General features: G+C 36.2%; 1 protein-coding gene across 3 annotated transcripts; it reads left to right on the top strand.

The window, feature by feature from the left end:
- Positions 1 to 13,814: 13,814 nt before the first annotated feature.
- On the top strand, positions 13,815 to 19,083 carry LOC113348298 (ATP-dependent DNA helicase DDX11-like). 3 transcript variants are annotated; one of them, XM_026592013.1, is made up of 9 exons: positions 13,815 to 14,104; positions 14,189 to 14,794; positions 14,871 to 14,953; positions 15,746 to 16,099; positions 16,383 to 16,673; positions 16,798 to 17,046; positions 17,129 to 17,350; positions 17,933 to 18,509; positions 18,750 to 19,083. In XM_026592013.1, the coding sequence occupies exons 1-9, from the start codon at positions 13,978 to 13,980 to the stop codon at positions 18,962 to 18,964; spliced, it is 2,724 nt and encodes a 907-aa protein (XP_026447798.1). In that variant the 5' UTR covers positions 13,815 to 13,977; the 3' UTR covers positions 18,965 to 19,083. The 3 variants fall into 3 exon arrangements, with proteins under 3 accessions (XP_026447798.1, XP_026447797.1, XP_026447796.1); XM_026592012.1 differs by having other exon boundaries at positions 14,871 to 14,959; positions 15,752 to 16,099; XM_026592011.1 differs by having other exon boundaries at positions 14,871 to 14,959.
- Positions 19,084 to 22,814: the final 3,731 nt, after the last annotated feature.

Here is a 22,814-nt window from a genome sequence, read left to right as displayed (position 1 = left end):
TCGAGCATATTGAACTAATTAATCATCTTGTTTGGTTATTTAGTTATTGCTCCGTAAGTTTTCTTATGTAGAGCAAAACAAATGACAATTAAATTGATTACTTTTGTGATTAGTTTGGTTATGTATTCCGATTAGATTAATTATGGGTTCTCTTATAATTAGTCTAGTTGAGTATTTTTGTGTCTCCATAAGTTATCTTATGTTGAGCACAATCAATTGAATTGGTGACCTCGTGTGTTTTAATTTGATTGCGTATTCTGATTAAATTAATCATGGGTTTAGTTGTGATTAATTTGATTGAGTTTCTTGGATATAGAAAATCATTCTCATGGTTTTTGGTGTCCAATAAAATCCTTCTTTTCTTTTGAAATTAAGGTCGCTCTTGTTGTTCTTTCGGGAATGACATCAAATGGGGGAGAGTTCTTTTGAACTTGTGCTTAATGGTAATATCTTGAGGGGAGTGCGGTTGTGGAATATTAGAGGGGTTATCTTGCATCTTTAAACTCCTTGATGAATGCATTTAGATTCGGCTTTATGATTGCATCTAAATTAGTTGGTATGTATTCTTCTTTTAGTCTATAAAACGTCTCTTTCGGAAATTTCATTATGATCCCGTTCTTGTACCTTTGCCAATTTTATTGACAAAAAAGGGAGAATTAATATGTAGTTCATACCACAAATACATATGGTTTTCGGATCATTATGTAAGGGGGAGTGGTTTCCATGTGAGATGGAGTATTGACTAAGGGGGAGTGGTATATATCACCATAGTATTATTGTTGAAGTTATGATACAATTGAACTTTGACGATGTGTAATAATACTATGACACTGTATAACAATGATCGAGACCGATGCTTTTTCATTATTATAGCTACGGATATTCAACAATGGTGATACTAAACTTACAACCTTTGGTATCATTGGAGTACTTGGATGTGACGAAGATTTCGAGGAATGTTGAAGATTAGACATGTGGAATAGGAGTTACTAAAGTTTCTTTATCTTTTTTGTATTCCATATGTATTGATAGTTTTGTCATTAAAATTGACAAAGGGGGAGATTGTTAGAGCATTGCACGGTGAACCTCGCGTGCGTTGCTATGTCAAGCATGTTTGTCAATGTTAGTGATCAAACTATAAGTCTTGATTTCCAGTCTATTATATCTAGGTCTCGGACTAGGGTAGAAAGTGTAGTTCAGCTTAAGGACTTCATGGAGATTCATCATACAAGAAGAAGAACTACTCAAGGAACCGATGGAACTTCTCGACAAAAAGGTATGTGAAGACTTGAACTTATCTATCACTCAAAAGTCTATCTACTCTATCTACTACTCTTTAAGACAAGAAGTCGTATGCTATATATATAGACTTGGATTATACACATTTGGTATTTTGAGCCGAGTATACCTCGCCTATCTATAGCTCGAAATATGTGTTGGTAAGCGTTTTGCTTCGATCAAGTTTATCTTTACCTAGTGACGAAAGTCATGATATGTTTCAATCACTTTGAAAATTGCTTTGACGAGAAATGGTGTAACAACTATATAACGTCCTCTAAGAATGTTTCAATGATTGAAATGAGAGTTTAGATTACATAACCAATGGTGGACATAAAAATTGTTGTGGAAACACATTTATGTATAAGTCCTATTCCTTGAACCAAAGTTTGCGAACTTTTTTGATCAAGAGAAACCGGAGAATGGAGTAAGCCAAGTCCACGAACTCAGTCCGCAAACTCCCGAACTTCTCATCCCGAGAAATTCTGCTGGAGTTGACAAACTAGACTAGTCTGCGAACCGACGAAAGGTCTCTTGCCGAGAATTTTTGTTGGAGTTTGTAAACTCTGCCCGGTTGCTTAAGTCCGCGAACCTAGTCTGCGAACTTGAGAAAGGTTATATATCTGAAGGTGATTTATGAACTTAAACTTATAAAGACTAAGGAATGCAGTATGCAAACCGTGGCTATAAAGTTCATGAACTGATTCGAGTGAATCAAATCATCTTTGCTTCAACTGTGTCTTGTGTAGTACATAAGATTTACTTGCAATTGAACAACTCTCTAACTAGTTAATTCGAGTCATTTTGAACTAGTTATGGTGAAGAAGAACATGGTTGATATGAGATGCTCATATGGCTAACCTTTTGGTTAACTATTATTGAACCAACAAGTGCATACGTTTGGGTACGGTTAACAAACCTAGAAGCGTGCATTGTCAAGTGTGTGTAACAAGCTAAGTTTTCGATCTAAAGATTGAGAAATATTAGCTTGAATCTAAATCAGGTTTTCATCTAACGGTGAATATTGAATGCTTTGTTACTAAGCTAACATTGATTGCAAACCCTGATTTGAAAGACTATATAAAGGAGACATCTAGTATTGTGAAAAACTAATCCCCACACCTTACTTGTGATATTAGTTTGTGTGCTAGAGTCAATTCTCATTTAACCTCTGGTTTTATTTTCTCAAACCGGGTTAAACGACTTAAAGACTTCATTGGGATTGTGAACCCAGACCGATACTACTTTTATCGTAGTTGTGTGATCTGATCTTGCATCTTCTATCGTACGAGTACAATCAGGTTGATTGGCTTGAGATTGATATCTACGATAGGCAAGATATAAAAAGTAATCACAAACACTTCGTCTCATCGTTTGTGATTCCGCAACATCTTGTTTCGCTACCATACGATTAAGATTGTTGTGAGGTGATTGATTAATCTAGGATGTTCTTCGGGAATATAAGACCGGATTATCAATTGGTTCCTGTTCACCTTGATTATTATCAAAAGACGGAACAAAACCTTTAGGGTTTATCTGTGGGAGACAGATTGATCCTTTGATAGACTTGTCTGTGTGAGACAGGTTTGTTTATTGTCAAAGCCTACGATTTTGGATCGTAGCAACTCTTAGTTGTGGGTGAGATCAGCTAAGGGAATCAAGTGTGCAGTATCCTGCTGGGATCAGAGGCGTAGGAGCATAACTGTACCTTGGATCAGTGGGAGATTGATTGGGGTTCAACTACAGTCCAGTCCGAAGTTAGCTTGGAGTAGGCTAGTGTCTGTAGCGGCTTAATATAGTGTGTGTTCAATCTGAACTAGGTCCCGGGGTTTTTCTGCATTTTCGGTTTCCTCGTTAACAAAATTCTGGTGTCTGTGTTATTTCTATTTCTGCATTATATTTTTTTATATAATTGAAATAATACAGGTTGTGCGTTTGAATCAATCAATTCCGACCTTTGTTTGTTGATTGATATTGATTGATCCTTGGATATTGGTCTTTGGTACCATCCAAGTTATTCCTTGTATTTGATTAGAACTTGCAGTCTTGCTTGAGTAAATCAAATCAAGAGAGAGATATAAATTCGTTGATGTACTTTTAATTGATTGAGTCTTGTTGATTCTCTTAAAAGTATATTCGAGTTTGTCCATAAAGATTGTTAAGAGAAATATTGGGTGGTGTTGTTAGACCCCCGGTTTTTCATATAGTACATAGACTATAAGTATACTTGACTTATAGTATACACAAACTATCTCCTTAAGTAATCTAATTTCTAGACACTTTAGTTTTCTCCCTACTTTTCTTGTTCACACTATATGAAACAACTTTGGAAAACTTTAGTTTTCTCTATACTAACTTGAAACATTAAATAAATGTTTAGTTTACACAATTAAAAATTATAATAATATTCCAAAAGCCATGAATTTATGAAGAAATGAAAAATATTAGAATTTCAAAACTAAAATTCATCGGTAGAAAAAATATCTATAGGATATTGGAGAAAATTAAAGTCAAATAGATTACTATATCGGTATTAAAAAGAGAACTGAATTATTGTTGAAGTTCGAAGGAGTGTTGATGGTTGGAAAAGGTTATACAAAAGTATCAACAATATAATTTGATCTCTTGGACATGATGAAACCCAAATGCGCAGATCAAGGGGCATTCATAATTTCAAGAACGAATGAGCACCATAGAAAAGATTCGGGACACGTTATTTCCAAGTTCTAATAAAAAATCCTCGACCAGATTAGTAATTAATGACTGAGGAGAGCACTGCTAGTGACGTTTTGTTTATAATTAGTGTAAGAACTTATTTATGTTTTTCAAAGAGATTTTTAATGATGACCTGATTAACTTATTAATGAAATATTTTACTATTTATAAGTTTTGATATTTTATCTGTGATATTTTTGTTTTCTTTACATGTGTTAAATGTCTTTACATATATATTTTCTTTACATGTACAAGTTATGGAACATGAGACAACTTTTTTTTTAAAATGATAAATTTTTTAATCGTAATATATACACATTTTCGTCATAGACTTCAGGAAATTTATCAAGAATTAAGGTCAAAGGATAATTTTGAGGCAAAGCGTCAAATATTGAGTCGCGGTACAGAATTTGAGTAATGGAGTAGAGTCAGTGGTTCTCAAATCTCAGTGGCATTCTAAGATTTTAGTAGGCTGAATCTGTATCTCGATATATACTTCGCAATCAACTGCATTTTGAAACTCTTGATAGTTATGCTCCATAGCAGAGAAAACAACATATTCAAGAATGGCTGGTTAGGAGTGGAAATATTGGCATTCAAATACCCGTATTAAAACTAACCATTCTTCATCTTGAGAATTCTGACCGTGTTTGTTGAACTTGAAATCTCAAGAGATCAATAAATGAAATTTTGAGTAGGTGCAGGCGTGCAAGTAAACAGGAAAAAATCTTTTGTCCTGACCCCAATTTATAATTTTGTCAAAAGATATCACCTGACCTCCATGATCCTCCTTTAAAAGATTAATTCATGCATCATCTTATTTTCTTAGGCAAGCATATTCATTGATTGAAATTTGGTAAACTAAATAAATAAACTTATTGAACATCTCATTTATAACCAGCCATCATTGATGATTGTTGAGGCTTATGATTGGAATTTTCATATTATCAACAACTCTAAATCGCAATTATTTGGATGAAATGAAAAACTTACTTTTTATGGATCAAAGAATATATATATATATTAAACTAGTGAAAATTTCCACTATCCCATGAAGTATGATTCATTTTTGAAAGCCATTTTGAAACTTGGTTTATTTTGAAAGCGTATTCAAATACCCTAGTGAAATCTGTAGCTGGCACTGGCATGCCAACACTAACAAACACCACCAAACTGGAAAATAAAAGTGAACTATATAGTCAATATCAATCAATCAAAAATGAAAATTTCTTTCTCAATCATTCAAAAGTGGATTTTCCGCATTTTGGGAGTTGAACAAAATGCATGTGCTACATATGGCTCGTGAATCGCGATCCCACCGCGTTGTGGAAGATAATAAGATACATGAAGTAGCCTTCAGAGAGTATCTAAAGCTCTATAATCTATCTGTTATGCTATCTTTTTAAGACCGTTAGCCTACTTTTCCAGTTAGTTCTAATCCGAAAGTGAACGGAAAATTTAACTATCTCCCGCTTTTCTGTGATTCTTTTGTTGGATTCTTGTTCTTATGGATTCTAGTTACAGTGATTCTTGTTCGATGATTCCCGTTTAGTGATTCTGTTTCATTGATTCCTTTACTCCGTGATTCTGTTTCAGTGATTCCTTTGCTCCGATTCTTTTTGTCTTTTGTTTTCAGCTCCGTCGCCTGTTTTTTTTTCTTTCAATTGTTTTCAGTTTGTTTGGTTGTTTGTTTGCTGAACATCTCACTTTCCTCCAATGCTTTCTCTTTTAATTCCTTCTTTTTTCTCTTCCAGTTTTTTTCCAATATTTTCAATTGAAGTTTATTTGTTTGTTAAATGCCAAGATGCTCTAAATTGGTGTTGAAGGCCAATACTGCGACAAACTGGTCCTGCAAGGGTAATATGTACGCAACTGCTGCTGAGAACAGAAATAGAATGGGGATCTGTACAAGATATGATAGCATTATACGGAGAGGTGGAAGAAAATGGAGATTAAATGGTGTCGTGTTATGCAAAAATGCGTTAATCACAACCATAAAAACCAATCTTATCAACAATATACCAAATACTAGAGACACACCAGGAGTCATAAAAAACTGCAAACCATCAACTTATCCAATAGTTAAAAGTAATGGACTGATGCAAGAGGATGAGGCAGCAGGAAATGGCGAGATCAAGCATAATAGAGGTGAAACATGTGTCATTTTCGACAAATGAAAAAAGAGGAAACTACCGGACAATCCATAGTTTGGAGGAAATATTCAAAAGAGGAGGAACCATAAATCAACATCAAAAGAGGAGGATACTATAAGGAAACTATACTCAGTAAATACCTTTAAAATACCTATCCAGAGTATGAAAAAAGCTCAGATTATAAATCAGGTAACCAAAATCAAAGAGGGGGTCTTCACTCAATCGTCCCATTACGATAATCTTTATCCAATTTTGTATGGTAAATTTATTTATACCCTTTCTTATATTGAAAATCAAAGCTCGGTTGAGGTAAGCCTTAACCACAGTATTTATATTATCCATCCTAGTATCATGCTGAATAAGATCACTAGAAAGATTGCGCCAAATCAAGTTTTTCTTTTCTACTCCCAATTTTCTCTGCAATTTCATGTGCCCTTAATTTACATCTACTATATTGTTGCAATTAAAGACCTCATTCAGCATGAGCATTAATTTCCAGGTTTTCCAATACCCAGAGGTTTTTTATTTTTGGCAGTTTGCTAAAATTCTTTCATGGAACTGCCAAGGTCTTAAAAATAGAGACACTAGACAACAACTAGGCAAGCTCATAACTAGTAGTAATTCCAACACCATTTTCCTGTCAGAAACTAAAAGTCATGATTTGTTTGTCGAAGAAACTCTGCATAAATCCTTAATCTATAATATTGTTTACCAAAACCCAATGGGCACTGCTAGGGGTCTTGCAGTTGCCTAAGATAAATCTGCGAGACTCAAAGTGCTCTATCAGGATGATGACAAAATCAATTGTGAAATTTGGAATCAAAAAACTAAATCGGTTTGGATTCTGACTTGCATGTATGGGAGTCCTTATAAGGATCATATGAAGGAAAAATCTTGGGATGTAGTGAACCATATGGGAAATAGTATGAATTCTTCGTGGTTAGTCTTGAGAGACCTTAATGTTATCCTTCATCAGGATGAAAAAAGAGGACATAATCCGACAAATCACACTGATATTATGAAATTTAATAACATATTCAATAATATGGGGATAAAGGATGTGGGATGCATAGGTTTCCCCTTTACTTGATTTAACCACCACACAGACAACACTCTCATCGAAGAAAGGTTAGATAGAGGCTTAGCTACCGGACAATGGATCACTCTTTTCCCTAGTTGTAGCGTCAGACATCTTAGACATACAGGACTGGAACATTCTCCCATTTTATTGAATACCGAGGTCCCATCCTTTTCGGGCCATAAGCCTTTCAAGTATTTTAGCATGTTTCAGGAATAACATAAATGCATTGATCTAATATATTCTTCTTGGAACGGTCACTTCCATGGTTCCCATGCTTTTGTTCTTATTAACAAACTCTCCACTATTAAGCATGGTGTTAATCAATGAAACAAACTTGACTTTAGTAACATTCAAAATAATCTTACCGAGCTTACTCACAAACTTGATAATATCATGAACATAAAATTAGATTGTATGACTCTGGTATTTTGAACACCAAATTGGAAATTCATAAAATGTTTGATTATGAAGAAGAAATGTTGAAAATAAAGGGCAGAGAAAACACGATTTAGGAGATAGAAACAACCATTATTTTCACCGCAATGTTGTTATTAGACAAAGACGTAACCATATTGGTGGGTTAATGACTGTACTAATGTGTGTATAGAAGTTAGAGATAATGTTGCTAATTGCTTGAATATTCATTTTGAGAATTTACTAACCACATCTTCACATGCTATTATTAATGTTATAGTTAATCTAGTCCCCTCGCAAATTTCTGAAATTGACAATGTGTTGCTGATGGCTAAACCTACTGTTGTTGAAATATATGAGGCTTTTTTTAACATGCCACTTAATGCTAGTACGGCACCAAACGGTTTCCTGGCCAGTTTTTTTCCAAAATAATTAGGATCTTGTCAATGTGATGTAAGCAAAACTGTCCAGGCCTTTTTTAGTAGTGGGCACATGCTCACTTAACTGAACCAAACCTTTATATCTTTGATTCCTAAGGTCTTGCATCCTACCACTCTAGGAAACTATATACCTATAAGTCTCTGTGACATTTCCTATAAAATTATATTTAGAGTCTTAGCTAAAAGGTTGAAACCTTTCTTAGACAGGCTGATCTCCCTTACCAGTCGGCTTTTGTTAAGAATCGACTAATCTCAGACAACATCCTTGTTGCTCATGAGATAATTCATGCCACGAGGAAAGAGAAGAAATCTAAAACCGACTATCTTGGCCTAAAAATTGATATGTCAAAGGCTTTTGACCATGTGGAGTGGGATTTTTTGATTGATATCCTAAAAAAATAAGATATTTTGCGATGCTTGGTGTAACCTGACACACCAATGTATTAGCACTAGTTCTTCGACCATCCTCATTAATGGTCTCCCTAGTAAACCATTCAAACATACTAGAAATCTGAGGCAGGGAGATCCTTTATCTCTGTACCTCTTTATTTTGTGTATGAAGTCCTTTTCTAGAACTCTTACCAGTGCTGAAAGACAGGGGATAATCTCGGGGTTTAAGAAAAACAAATATTGTCCGGCTGTAACTCATCCGTTCTTTGCGGATGATTGCCTAATCTTCACAAAATCCACTACCTCTCAGAGATCAAACCTCCTAAAATTTCTTGAGATTATGGTAACTCATCGGGCCAAATGATCAATTTTTTTTAAATCTGGATTTTTCCACACCCAACATTAGTAACAGTTTTGGCAAATCCATAATTGATATTCTTAAGGTGAAGAAAATTAAACTAGATGAAAAATATCTAGGAGGCTCCCTATTCATGAATAAATCAAAAATTTCTTGTTTTGATTATTTGTTAGATAATATGAGTGGTCGTCTAAAAGTTTGGAAAAGTAAGTCTGTTACTCCTCCTGGTAGGTAAGTTTTAGCTAAATCTGTTCTTAAAACTTTACGTGTTTATAACATGTCTACTCTCATCCTTCCTACGAAAATTTTAAGAAAGCTATGAGCATAATTAGAGACTTCTGGTGGGGTAAATCGAGTGAGCCTAGTGAATCTAAGGGAGTCTATATGAAGAAATGGACTAAAATTAATGTTAGTAAAGAAACAGGGGGATATGTGTTAAAAGATCTCGATAAAATGAATCTTTGATTGCTAAGAATTCTTGGAGGCTGTTTCACCAACCCAAATCGATTTATACTAAAACTATGAAAGGCATGTGTTTTCCTCACACCAAACCATTTCATGCTAGTTGTGATGAGCAAAGTGCTTCATTCTGTGTTGAGCCTTAGTGAGATCTTCCTTGAGCAACTGCAGCATGTGATCTCTCTCCTGCAAATAGTCATGTACAGCTGCAACAGAGGTAGTATCCTACACTGGAAATGCCATGTGTGGTGGTGTATAACCATAGAGGGCCTGAAATGGGGTCATTTTGAGGCTGGTATGGTAATTGTTGTTGAACCACCATTCAGCTAATGACAACCAATTTAACTACTGCTTAGGTGTATCTCCAGTCATACACCTCAAGTACTGCTCTAAACATGCATTTTTTTCTCTCAGTTTGTCCATCAGTTTGTGGATGGTAAGAAGTACTGAGAGTAAGCTTGGTGTCCATGGATTTAAAAAGATGTTGCCATAAAGAGCTGATAAATACCTTGTCTCTGTCAGATACAATGGAGCTAGGAAGTCCATGAATCTTGAAAATATGGTGCATAAACTCCTTAGCTACAGAAATGACAGTGAAGGGATGACTCAAAGCAATAAAGTGGCTATACTTGGTTAACCTGTCAACTACAACCAAGATAACAGTTTTCTTGTAACACATTGGCAAGCCTTATATGAAATCTATAGATATGTGCTGCCATGCTCTGTCTAGAATTGGAAGAGGCTGTATAACCCTGCATGTGAAGACTGATCATTCTTATTGCATTGACAAACATCACAAAAAGCAACAAATTGGAAAACATCTTCCTTCATGTGAGGCCAATAAAAATAAGCTTTTGCTCTGTTGTATGTACCCATCATGCCAGAATGTCCACCAACAGCTGAAGCATGGACAGAGTAAAGAATAGAGTGTCTGATGTTAAGATTAGAGCCTACATATAGCCTATATTTGAACTTGAGAATCCCATATATGAAGGAGTAATGCTTGTGTGTTGTATTAATGAGAAACTCAGGATGAGTTGTTGAGCCAATGAATCACCAGTGTAGCTTGAAATAATATCCTGATACCATTGGGGTTGAGTAACAACCATAGCTTGGCAAGTAGAAATGTCATGAGGAATCCTGGATACAGCATCTTCCACTTTATTGTCCAAACCCTTCTTTTACTTAATGACATAGTTTAGTCCCATTAATTTCATTAGCCATTTCTTCTGAAAAACAGTAGTAATCCTCTGATCCATGAGGTACTTTAAACTTTGATGATCAGTGTGTATAATGAACTGGTTGTGGGAGAGATGATGCTTCCACTTCTGCACTGCCATCACTATGGCCAATAATTCCTTTTCATATGTGGAGAGAGATAATGCCTTTGGGCCTAAGGATTTGCTGTAAAAAGCAATTGGCCTCCCATTTTGCATCAAGACTGCTCCTACACCTGCAGAGAAAGCATCCGTCTCAAGGATAAATGGCTGAGAAAAATCAGGCAAGGCTAGCACTGGAGCAGTAATCATTGCCTGTTTAAGTGCATTAAAAGAATGTAAAGCCATAGGATACCAAATAAAGGAATCTTTATTAAACATGTCTGTGAGTGGCTTGCTAGTGGTATCATAACCCTTCAAAAATCGTCTATAGTAGCCAGTCAAACCCAAAAAACCCCTTAATTGCTTCAAATTAGATGGTTGTGGCCAAGTCTGCTACTCCCTGAGAAGTAATCAAATGGCCCAAATAATCCAGCTGAGGTTGAGAAAAACAACAGTTCTTCTTGTTTGCAAATAAGGAATGTTCTCTCAGCAAGGACAAGGTCTGTGATAAATGTAAGACATGCTCTTCTAGAGATTTGCTATAAACCAAAATGTCATCAAAGAATACCAATATGAACTTCCTCAAGTATGGTTTAAAGATGGTGTTCATGAGTGATTGAAAAGTAGCAGGAGCATTGGTAAGACCAAATGACAACACTCTAAACTCATAATGGCCTTGATGGGTTCTAAATGCAGTTTTAAAAATATCTGACAAATGCATCCTAATTTGATGATAATCAGAAGTAAGGTTAATTTTTGTAAAAATGATGGCTCCATTCAATTCATCTAGCAATTCTTCAATCAAAGGAATAGGACACTTGTCCTTGACTGTGATATCATTTAACTTTCTATAGTCAACAAAAAATCTCCAAGAGCCATCCTTTTTCTTGATGAGCAAAATAGGTGATGCAAATGGACTATGGCTATCTTGGATTAAGCCAATATTGAGCATGTATTGAACTAACTTTTCCACCACTTCTTTGTGTACGTAAGGGCATATGTATGGCCTCTGAGAAATGGGTGTGGAGTTAGGTTTTAAGGGAATTTTGTGGTCCAAGGCTCTTTGAGGAGGTAATGAAGTGGGCTTAGCAAATACATCTGAAAAAGAGTTTAAAATAGTAGCAACCACGGGTGGTATGGGTTCTAGGGGATTAGATATAATTGAGAAAAGTTGACCAATAATAGCAGGAGAGTTGGCCTTAAGAAATTTCAAAAATGAATTACCACTTATCATATTGCAAGAAGGTAAGGATGAACTCCACTGAAGAGTAATTTGGTGTTCTTGATGCAAGAATGAAATCTTGAGATCTGCTAAGTTGAATAGCACATCAACCAGCTTCTTGAGCCAATCCACCCCTAAAACCATGTGACAACCCCCCAATGGAAGAGCCCGTAAATCACCAAAAAATTCGTAGCCTTGCATACTCCAAACTAAGTCAGGACAGACTCCTTTGATGATTGTAGTATCACCATTTACAACAGTCACTAACATGTGACCAGTAGGAAGAATAGGCAGTTGCGATTTCTCAGCCAATTGAGAATCCACAAAGCTGTGAGTTCTTCCTGTATCTATCAAGACTAGAATATCTGAAGATTGTAGAATGTCGGGCACTTTGATGGTATTTTGAGTCACCAGACCTGTAACAACATGAAGTGATATTTCCATTGTAGACTCTATAGGAGAAGAGGGGGAAGTAGAATCCTCTTCAAGTTCCTCAACAGATGAAGGAGAAGAAGCATCCTCTGTCACTAACATGAATAATTATTGAGTCGTGCAAAAATGTCCAGGTTTGTAGAACTCATCACAGTTGTAACACAATCCTTGATCCCTTCTAGTTTTCTATTGAGCTGGGGTGAACCTTTTAATGGGTGGTAGAGGGGGATTAGGTTTGGTTGGGGTAGTAGGATGAGTAACAAATGGTTTAGTATTAATAAAAGAGGGTTTGGGAATTTTAGTAAGTTGAGGCAATGGAGGCTTGGAAGTAGAAGGCATATTCGAGAAGGTGGTAGTAGAGGTTTGAAATGGCTTAGTAAAAGGGAGAAAACGTTTGTCCTGAAAATCCACAGAAGCTTGTTGTATTCTTGCCAAATAGAAAGCATCAGTTTCTGAAGTGGGTTTACACATTTGGACAGGGTTACTAATTTCTTCCTTGAGGCCACTAATAAAACTTATTGTGAAATATGCTTCAGACGGAGTTGGATTTTGAGTCTTCATTAATGCTTTTAATGATTCATAACGTTCATAATATTCTTCTACCGTTATGAGTTGAGACAGTTTATTAAAACTACCCACATAATTATCATATGAAACATCCTCAAAACAACAACAAATATCTAAAGAGAATTGATGCCAATCGATGAAAAGTTTACCCTCTTGATAATCTAAAAACCATGAATCAGCTTTGCCATCAAAATAAATGGAAGCCAGATCTACTTTATGAACATCTTCTACGAAATTAAGCTGAAAATATCTATTACACTTACGAAGCCAACCTCGAGGATTAATACCATTGAATCTAGGAAAGTCAATTTTAGGATGTTTAGAGAATTTACCAGGCTTGTGAACCATATCCTCAGGAAAAACAACAGCATATGAGCTTCAGGGATAGGAATTTCACCACCTTTTTGTTGACAAAACAAAGAGATCGCGGCTAAGGATTCTTTAGCAGAACTCATATCGACAGAAAGAGAACGAACTTCAGTTGAAAGATTCTTAACCGCGTCTTCCAAAGATTGTAATCGATCTGCTTGAGCTTGTTGAATAACAACAACCTCCTTTACTTTAGTTGGTTTATCGATGCCGCCTGCCGTAACTCCGGTAATCAGGATCGAACGAGTCTGATACCAATTATCATGAACAAACCCACAGATTTAACCTTCTTCAGTACCTACTCTTCCTCAGACAAGGATGAGCCTCAAATAACTTTCAATTATTGGTTGATGAATTCCCCAATACAATTCTCAGGTAAAATAGTAAACAACAATTACTAACTCAGCCGTTGGGTGTAAACAACCGGCTTAGAAGACCTAAAGCAAAAAAGTAAAGGGCCTAAGACAAAAACTAGAATTTACCCAGTAATGGGCTTACAAAGCAATTGATCTCAGAATACTGTCATAGTCCAGCAGTGCATACAAGCATACTAGGTACATGACAAAACCTTCCGGATCTCCAGAACTTAAGAGTTAGAAAATGTGGGAGGCAACAACTATTAGACCGGGAAAATAAAGTCAATCAAAAATGTAAGTCTCCACTGCACTCTCTGAGAAGCGCGGGAAGAACTTCCTGTGTTTCCTTTCAACAATTGCGGGAAGAGCTTCCTGTCTATTACCACAGGTAAAACGAGAAATCACAAACAAAATAAAAATAAAAATGGGAGAATTAGAACCAGACTTCTCTGCGTTTCCTTTCAAACCTTACTCGATTCAAAAAGATTTCATGAAATCTCTGTACAGTTTTCTCAACAAAGGAGGCGTTGGCATGTTTGAAAGCCCTACTGGTAAAAACCCCTCTTTCTTCTCTCCCTCTGGTTAAACCCTACTTTTATTATTATCTCTAATTGTTTTTATTTTTGTGGATTCAGGAACTGGTAAAACCCTAAGTATTATATCAAGTGCATTGCAATGGGTAGTAGACAGGAAAGAACAAATGAAATCTGAAACTTCTAGGGTTTTAGATAATCCAAAGGATCAATGTGTTTCTGATGATGAAGAGCCAGATTGGATGAAAGATTTTGTATTAGCTAAGACAAATTTGGATCCAGATAAGAATAAGAAGAAGGATAAAAAGTTAGGGTCTGGGGGTAAGGTTTTGGGTGAGAAGAAATCATGTAGAGATTTGTTTAATGATAATGAGGATGTTGAATTGGGGGAAAAGGTGAAGAAGAAGAGTGATATTAAAGTTGAATTGAGTGAAGAAGAGGAGTTTTTAGTGGAAGAGTATGAGAGTGATGATGAAAATGGAGATGGAGTGAGATTAAAGAGAAAAGCTGGTGGTAATTCTTCAAGTGATGATGACGATGAGGAGGATGGGTTGAATGTGGAGGAGGAAGAGGATTTGAAGGTCTATTTTTGTAGTCGAACACATTCCCAGCTTTCACAATTTGTTAAGGAGTTACGGAGGACAGTCTTTTCTACTCAGCTAAATGTTGTTTCGTTAGGGTCCAGAAAGAATATGTGTATCAATGAAGGTATAACATTCACCATTGTGTTTATTAACATTGTTATATGTATCGTTTCCTATCATATTTATGTTTTATGTTTCAGAGGTTTTGAAGCTTAATAATTCAGCTCGAATCAATGAGCGATGTCTGGAACTCCAAAAGAATAAGAATTCAAATGTGTCTAAAGTTAAGGTCAAGACTTCCTTGCTGCTTGCTTATTTAGTTCTAACATTACTTCGTGAATTTAACATACCAATGTTCAGATACTTTTATGACATGATAAGCTGTATACTCAAGGAAATTTATCTGAATTAGTTATCGGAACCATTAGTGACACTTCTAAATTATCGATTAAAAGAAAATAAAAGAAGTAGCGCTGAATTGTTCCATACTGCCTATAGATGTGGAGCTCAAATCAGTGAGCTGTATGTATTGTCATATTACTAAGGAACAAAGCCTAGAGAGTGGATAAAATTGAAGGCCTCTCTAGAGTTGCACCTCTCAATTTATCTACCTGGAGAGGGAGGCAAAAGTGTGCATGAACTTAAGTAAACTATATGCATATGATTAATTAAAAAAATAGATTAATTCTGTTTTGTTCCACTCGGAATGGAAGAAATCTCTCCGCTGTATGAAACTAATAAGGATTTCTAACTTACGACTACTGTACAGATTATGACACAACCACGTCATGGTCTTCCTTTTAATTAGTTACATGCATGCCGAATTGCAGACTCTGTTGATGTCAGAAAGACCTCATGTTGTTTAGTTCAGTGATCCAGATATTACTATCTCATGTCTCCCAAGCCTTGATGCAAAGAAAAGACCTGGGACCTGAAGAAGTTTTCATGATCACCCCGATTTGCACTGACTTTTGATGCTTCCAATAATCTGTTGCAGAGAGTTTTGTTTTAACTGATTGTATTTTGGGATGATTTAGCAAGAACATCTAGGACTGATTTGGCAAATGGTGTGCAGGTCCAGGCTGATGGAGGAAGAATACGGAGGACCAAGGCTTCTGCTGGATGTCCAATGCTTAGGAAGCATAAGTTACAGAAACAGTTCAAAACTGAGGCCTCTGAACAAGATGCCTTGGATATCGAGGATCTTGTCCTCCTTGGAAACAAGATTGGCACTTGTCCATATTATGGCTCCCGGAAAATGACCCCTGCAGCTGATCTTGTGGTTCTTCCCTATCAATCTCTTCTCTTCAAGTCTGCTCGTGAATCTCTTGGTCTAAAACTGAAGAACAGTATTATTATTATAGATGAGGCCCACAATCTTGCTGACTCCCTAACCAGCATGTATGACTCAAGAATCTTTTTTTCACAGGTAATACTTCTTATTTTCCTTCGTTGTAAATAAGATTGTTTTGAGCTTTCGTGATTTGCTCTCCTATGGGGATCAAGACTAGCTCCATTCTTCATGACACATTTTGCTTATGAGTTATGAGCATTATCCAAAGGTTCTCTATGAAATTGACGCTCTTAAAAAGATGCCTAGTAGTTGGGACCGAGGCGAGCATGAGGCGGTCTTTATACATTCGAGTCTAGTTGTCTGATCATTACTAGTGATTTGAGTCACCAAGTAACTAAGTGGTCTCTCTAAATTGCAGTTGGAGAAGGTACATAGACACCTTGAGCTGTATTTCGAAAGGTTTAGAAATTTACTTGGAGCCGGCAATAGAAGATATATCCAGACGCTGATGGTTCTTACTCGTGCTTTTCTCAAAGTGTTACTTGGCGATAAGGATTCCAACTTACACAGTCTTGGTGAAAAATCATCTGAACAAAATGTTAGTGATTCTTCCATGGCCATCAATGATTTCTTGTTTTTGCTTGACATCGACAACATCAACTTAGTAAAGTTGCATCACTATATTAAGGAGAGTAATATCATCCACAAGGTAAATAATAACTTGTGCAACCTCAATTTGCTAAAACCTATTTCTTTTTGCCTCCTCTGGGTTGTAAATTCCTTGTTCATTCAAATTAGGAGTTATTTGTCATTAAACAATGTATGTACTGCAGGTCAGTGGATATGGAGCTAAACGTGTCGGTTTGGAAAGAGGTGGTGATATTCTTAATGACAGTGTAAGTGTTGTGGAGGGCAGCACATTATCTGGGTTTCAGGCATTTGTCAGTATCTTGCTGTCGTTGACAAATAATGATGGTGATGGGAGAATAATAATCTCTAGGAGAAGACATCTGAACTCTGTTCAAAAAGAAGATGGATTCATAAAATATGTCATGCTCGCTGGAGAGAAGATCTTTTCCGAGGTTTTGTACCATATATTAGATCTAAGCTTTCTCTTAAATTGTGTCAGGGTTTAGTATTCATGCATAATTTTGTTTTGCTCAGGTAGTAGAACAAGCGCATGCTGTTGTGCTGGCTGGAGGGACTCTTCAGCCTATTGAAGAGACAAGGAAACGTCTCTTCCCATGGCTACTTCCAGACAAGTTGCACTTTTTTTCATGCGGTCATATTGTCCCCCCTGAGAGTATTTTGCCAATTGCTGTTTCGCATGGACCATCGAGCATGTCTTTTGATTTTAGTTACAGTTCTCGAACCTCTCCAAACATGGTGTGTATGTGTAACCTTTATTTTATCCTTCAGTTTACTGCGATTCACGACCGTAGTCTTCTCTATTACTTAGTTCGCTGAATTGATAACAAGTGGTGCCTAGTGATGTAGCATGTAGGATCCCTATGTTAAATGGATATATAGTCGGCTAAACTAGTTGATATCGCTACCTGCATGGAGATTTAGAGGATATGCTAATCAAGATGGGTAAAACCTATGTTGTATTAGGCGCTAGGCGAGGCGCCAGGCCCTTCGCCTAGCTCCTAGGCGCCCAGAGAAAAATTAGAAAAAAAAATTGCTCACACTTTGGCACCTTGGACAACTCGTGCGCCTAGAGCGCCTAGGAGAGCGCCCAGGGCGCCTTTTACAACATAGGGTAAAGCCCTACAACATAAACAGAATTTTGAAAAACAAATTAAAATTACGTCATACCTTTATTTTGAAACTTTTTTGCACCTTCTAATTTTATTCAGTAAATTTTTCTATTCTCTTTTGTCACGCTGTTGTAAACAAAATCTTATTATAAACGTTCACTATAAGGTATGGACATGCTCATTAATCTATGGAAGATCTTACTTACAGATAGAAGAGCTAGGGCGTTTACTTTGCAATTTAGTGACAGTGGTACCTGAGGGAATGGTGGTGTTCTTCTCATCATATGAGTACGAAGCACAGGTACATGATGCATGGAAGAATTCAGGCACTCTTACAAGGATTATGAAGAAAAAGCGTTTATTCAGGGAGCCAAGGAGTAACGTTGACGTGGATGCCTTTCTAAGGGAATACAAGGAAACTGTGATAAACTTATCAGGCAACCATCCTAAAGAGGGTCCAGTATCCCAGAATGGTGCATTACTTCTAGCTGTAGTTGGTGGAAAGATATCTGAAGGTATAAACTTTAGCGATGGAATGGGCCGATGTGTAGTTATGGTTGGACTTCCCTATCCTAGCCCGTCTGACGTTGAGTTGTTGGAGAGGGTAAAACATATTGAAGGACTGGGGTACTCAAATACTAGCGATACACCCAAATTTGGGGTCAGTAATAAATTGGCCAATGGGGATGCTGCTCAAGCTGGCTTTTCGGTTCTAAAAAGTTGCAACAGAAGAGGGAGAGAATACTATGAAAATCTCTGCATGAAGGCAGTAAATCAATCAATCGGTATGTCCTAGTAGCAACTACAAATAATTTAAATTAAACACCGTACTCATGTGGTAGATCAGCAAATATGGTGTTTTAACTGAAGATGGTAATGTGCCTCATACAGTGAAGTGGAACTCTCAGTTGAGCTCTTACTTGCGTGAACAAATTTTTCTACCTGATGAGTTTACACTATTACTCTACCCAATGCAAAATTTTTATTTGATAACTAATCTTTTCCTTCAATTGCTGGAAATGCAGGTAGAGTAATTCGTCACGCTAAGGATTATGCTGCAATTTTGTTGGTTGACTCACGTTATGCATCTAATCCATCACAAATGAGCTTCTCTCACTCAGCTAACAAGCTCCCCAAGTGGATTAAAGATCGTCTTGTTTCCAGCACTCAGAATTACGGGGAAGTTCATAGACAGTTGCACCAGTTCTTCAAATTCAACAAGGGAAGATGTAATCAATGAAGATTCTAATGAGAAAGATGTATCAGAACAGAGATACAAAATATAAAAACACTGTTCTTAATGAGTCATAACCTGGACAGGCTTGTAGCATTTTACAGAAATAAATTAGGTGTTAAAGATCCCATTCATGTACGGAAGTATACAAGGGGTTTGGTCAAGCTATATACAAATTAGTGTGAAGGGGTGAATGCAAGTGAGGCTGCAGTTCTACATGAGTTATGCCCTTATTTACCTGAACAAGGTACGACACTTTGGATTCTGTCTGTAGATTTCACTTTATTTCTTGTGAACTATGATGTGATTGGGTCTGATAGGCCTTTTTATCCTTCAGCTATCTTTGGAAGATGGTATTCATTAACTGGTCGTTTCATACTATATGTTGTTATATTTTTCCAATGATAAGCTTGTCCTCTCTTTGAATTACACAGGGAGTAACTTAAGCAGCCTTTGGAGTATCATCGTTTACTGGGTTGGGTTGAGTAATCCACTAACAACAAAGCAGACAAGTGTGAAGTGTATAGTTACAAGCCTTCTTTTTTGTCAAGTTTTGGTATTTTGCTTTAGTTGAGTGCCCCTTCAGTGGGGATGTCCTGCTGGTGATGTTTTTGGGGTCTTACTTTTAGTGTGTGTGCCCTGTGGGTGTCTTTTCTGTTCATTTGGCCTACTTATAGTTATTAAGCCAATCACTTAAAATTGTTTTGATTGATCAAAAGAACAACATACGCTACAGTAGGTAACTTCATTTTCACCAGCATAGGCCATCACTTCATTGATGGGAAGGGAAACGTCCATAATTAGAAGTAAAATTTTTTTCCTTCTTTTTGCCTATGCCGAATTTCACCAGTCTAAAGTTCTTGTGTCGAACCCATTTTTTCATAACTTTAAATAACCATGGCCCACTATGATTTTATCTTATATGAATTATGGGCCATCACAGCAAAAAAAGATCTAGTAATGCATTAAATTTGGATTTCCTTTCTGGGAAGTATGGCAGACAAAATGATTTTCATAGGCTCCCATGAGACTTCGTACTTTGGATTCCTAGAGAATCCGATAATTTTGGAACGTTATGGCCTGTGCTCCTTCGACTCCGGTGAAAGAATTGGCTGAAAAATATCAATACAAGCTGTAGATTCTAGGTGCAGACACCAATTTGACTCACCTGAAGACGATGATTCATATTCAAGCCTAACTGCGTTCGTTTTTACATGTATGCTTACCGGGCAGTCGATCGATCATGAGACCAAGTTACCTTCTTTCCAATCGAATCTGAGTAGGTAATAACTGTTCTAAAAGCATACTGGCTATCATTTCAATCAATAGAGCCCCACCATCCATCCCATCCCCATGTACACATAGTATGAACCATGTGGGTTGAGAATGACCAATAAGTTTAGAGAGAGAGAGATAGGGCACATACAAAGGAAAATGAAAAAGGAGAAGCCCTCAGCCTTGTCGACATTTCTGCTTGACTAAGTATATATTGCTCCAACGAGCAAGGATCCTACAAGCAAAAAAATGTTGCTTCAAAGTTCTTTCCTCAAAACCAAGAAGTTCTTTCGGAAGACTCTCCATAACTTCAAATTCTTAGTTTTAGGAGGATACCATAAACTTCCCAAGACCCCTCATAATATCAATCAAAATTGTGGAGGTTATGATGGCAATGAGGTGGAAATTGTGAAGGGCAAGGACAAGTTGAAAGAAGAAAAGGTTTACCAGGGGAGCTTCGTGAATTCTGTAAACCAGACTGGATATTCCAAGATCAAAAGGCAAGAAACAAGTGATGATGGTAGAAAGAGTGAGACAATGAGATCAGAACATTCTGGTTACTACTTGGTAGCAAAGAAACTAAAAGAGTTGGAACTGATGGACATGAGTGATATTGAACATGAGTTAGATATTGAAGAAGTTATTCACTACTATTCACGCCTAACATGTCCTGTGTACCTTGAAATATTCCACAAGTTTTTCATGCAGACGTACCCTGAATTCTTCCATTTGCATAAATCTCAATAGAGATCAACCGTTGTGAATTTCGTCAAGTTCTAAATGTTATCCGAACTCGGAATTTTATATACGCCCTATCTTTTCTATTTTCTTATGTTTTTTTTTTCTTTTTTTTTTGTCGTTCGTTTCATTTCTTTCCTTTCCTTTCCTTTCCATTCTTTTTTGTTTCTTTGTGTTGGAAGAATATGCGTTTCGGTTTCTCGAAATTCTTATTCATGTGACAAACAAAACAGTAACAAAAAAGAAAGTTAGAATACTTATTATTGATCAAGACGAAATAATCCTCTTTCTTTAAAAGACGATTAATCCCTACGTATGGTGGTTAGGGTAAGGACGTTGCCTCCCAAAATACAACAATCACATCACGTCTTGTAGAAAGCGACACTGCAACTCCACTCAATCCAAGAATATTAATAATTATTGCGCTTTTAAATATGGCCGTGACTTTTTATTTCAAAACTTATTTTTAACTTCTTAAACTTGTTAAACAAATCATACAAACTAAAATAATAGATGAGTATTCATAGTTCAATGGTGACGGTACAAAGTGTCTTGACTCACCATGTTTAATGGTGACTCTCCATAACATCTATTTATGACTAAGTGTTTTATGGATAAAAAGGCATACCCCACCCACATCTCTTGAAATTTAAAATTCGAAAATCATATTTCACTCGTACATAGATTGATTCCAAATTTCAACAATCCTCCATATGAGTGAAAAAGCGACTAGACAAAAATTACAAACTTTGAAAAACACAACAGAAAATATAATGCATTGATAAATAATATCTTTTGGCCTTAAACCAAACCTATTGATAATTTACTGGATTTACTAGCTAATCAGTGAACTCAAACTGTTTAGTTGTTAAAGTAAATCGATAAAATAATTCTCACACTATTTTTTATATATAAAATTTTTCATTTTAAGAAAATTCTAGCTTGTCTTCATTTCGTCACTATATGTTCTTAGTATTCTCGAGTGCTCTAGATTAGCTTAGTCTTATAATTATCATAGAAGTGACCACATTTGTCACTCATATAGGTGGATTTCTTATTTGAAAGTATCTTGTCATATTTTTCTTAGCTAGACTGAACTATATAAATCATTAAGAGAAATTTCAACCTCTCACTTGATAAGAATCACTGACTCTTATCATAGAAATGTAAAAGAGAAAATCTCTTTCAGTTTTATTTGGAGAGCATTTCACGACTTAGTGGCCCCTTTTGAATCCAGACCATGGGAACTCCAACCGCTGCAAATTACTAGCTAGTAATGCAATTATAATCTCTTTCTTTCTAAAATCTTATTCTTCGTTGACTCGGTACAATTCTCAAATACTATTTGTTTTAGATGCCGCATCTGAGAGCAATTGCTTTATGTATATATATATATAGCTTTGACCTCGTATTTATTTGAACACACATTACATATCGTAACACCATTTTGGGCACCCCCATATTTTGATGATTTTTTCCGATCTTGTTATATGGTAACCACCCCACAATCTGTGGTGCACTGATTATTAATATCATCAACGGTACCATTAGCAAAGATAAGTGCCTAACTAAAAGTTTTTTTTTTCCAACTTAGAAACAAGATTTTAATTCATTGAATATTATAGGCAGGTAGTTTCTAACCATCCATTAAGCCTCACTAGTCATACTATTAGCTTAGGTGAATATCGGAAAAATATGCTCCTTACTTTTGCTAATAACAAAAACATGCTCATTAAGGGTTTCATCACACATGATGACTATCCGTCTATCCCTAACATAAATAAAATGGGATATCAAACAATTACTATCAAATTGGTATTACTGTCACATTAACTCAAAAATA

The sequence above is a fragment of the Papaver somniferum genome, chromosome 2, assembly GCF_003573695.1.
Source record: "Papaver somniferum cultivar HN1 chromosome 2, ASM357369v1, whole genome shotgun sequence".
Lineage (NCBI taxonomy): Eukaryota > Viridiplantae > Streptophyta > Magnoliopsida > Ranunculales > Papaveraceae > Papaver > Papaver somniferum.
Note: the sequence above shows the minus strand (reverse complement) of the source record. Positions and strands in the feature narration are given on the sequence as shown.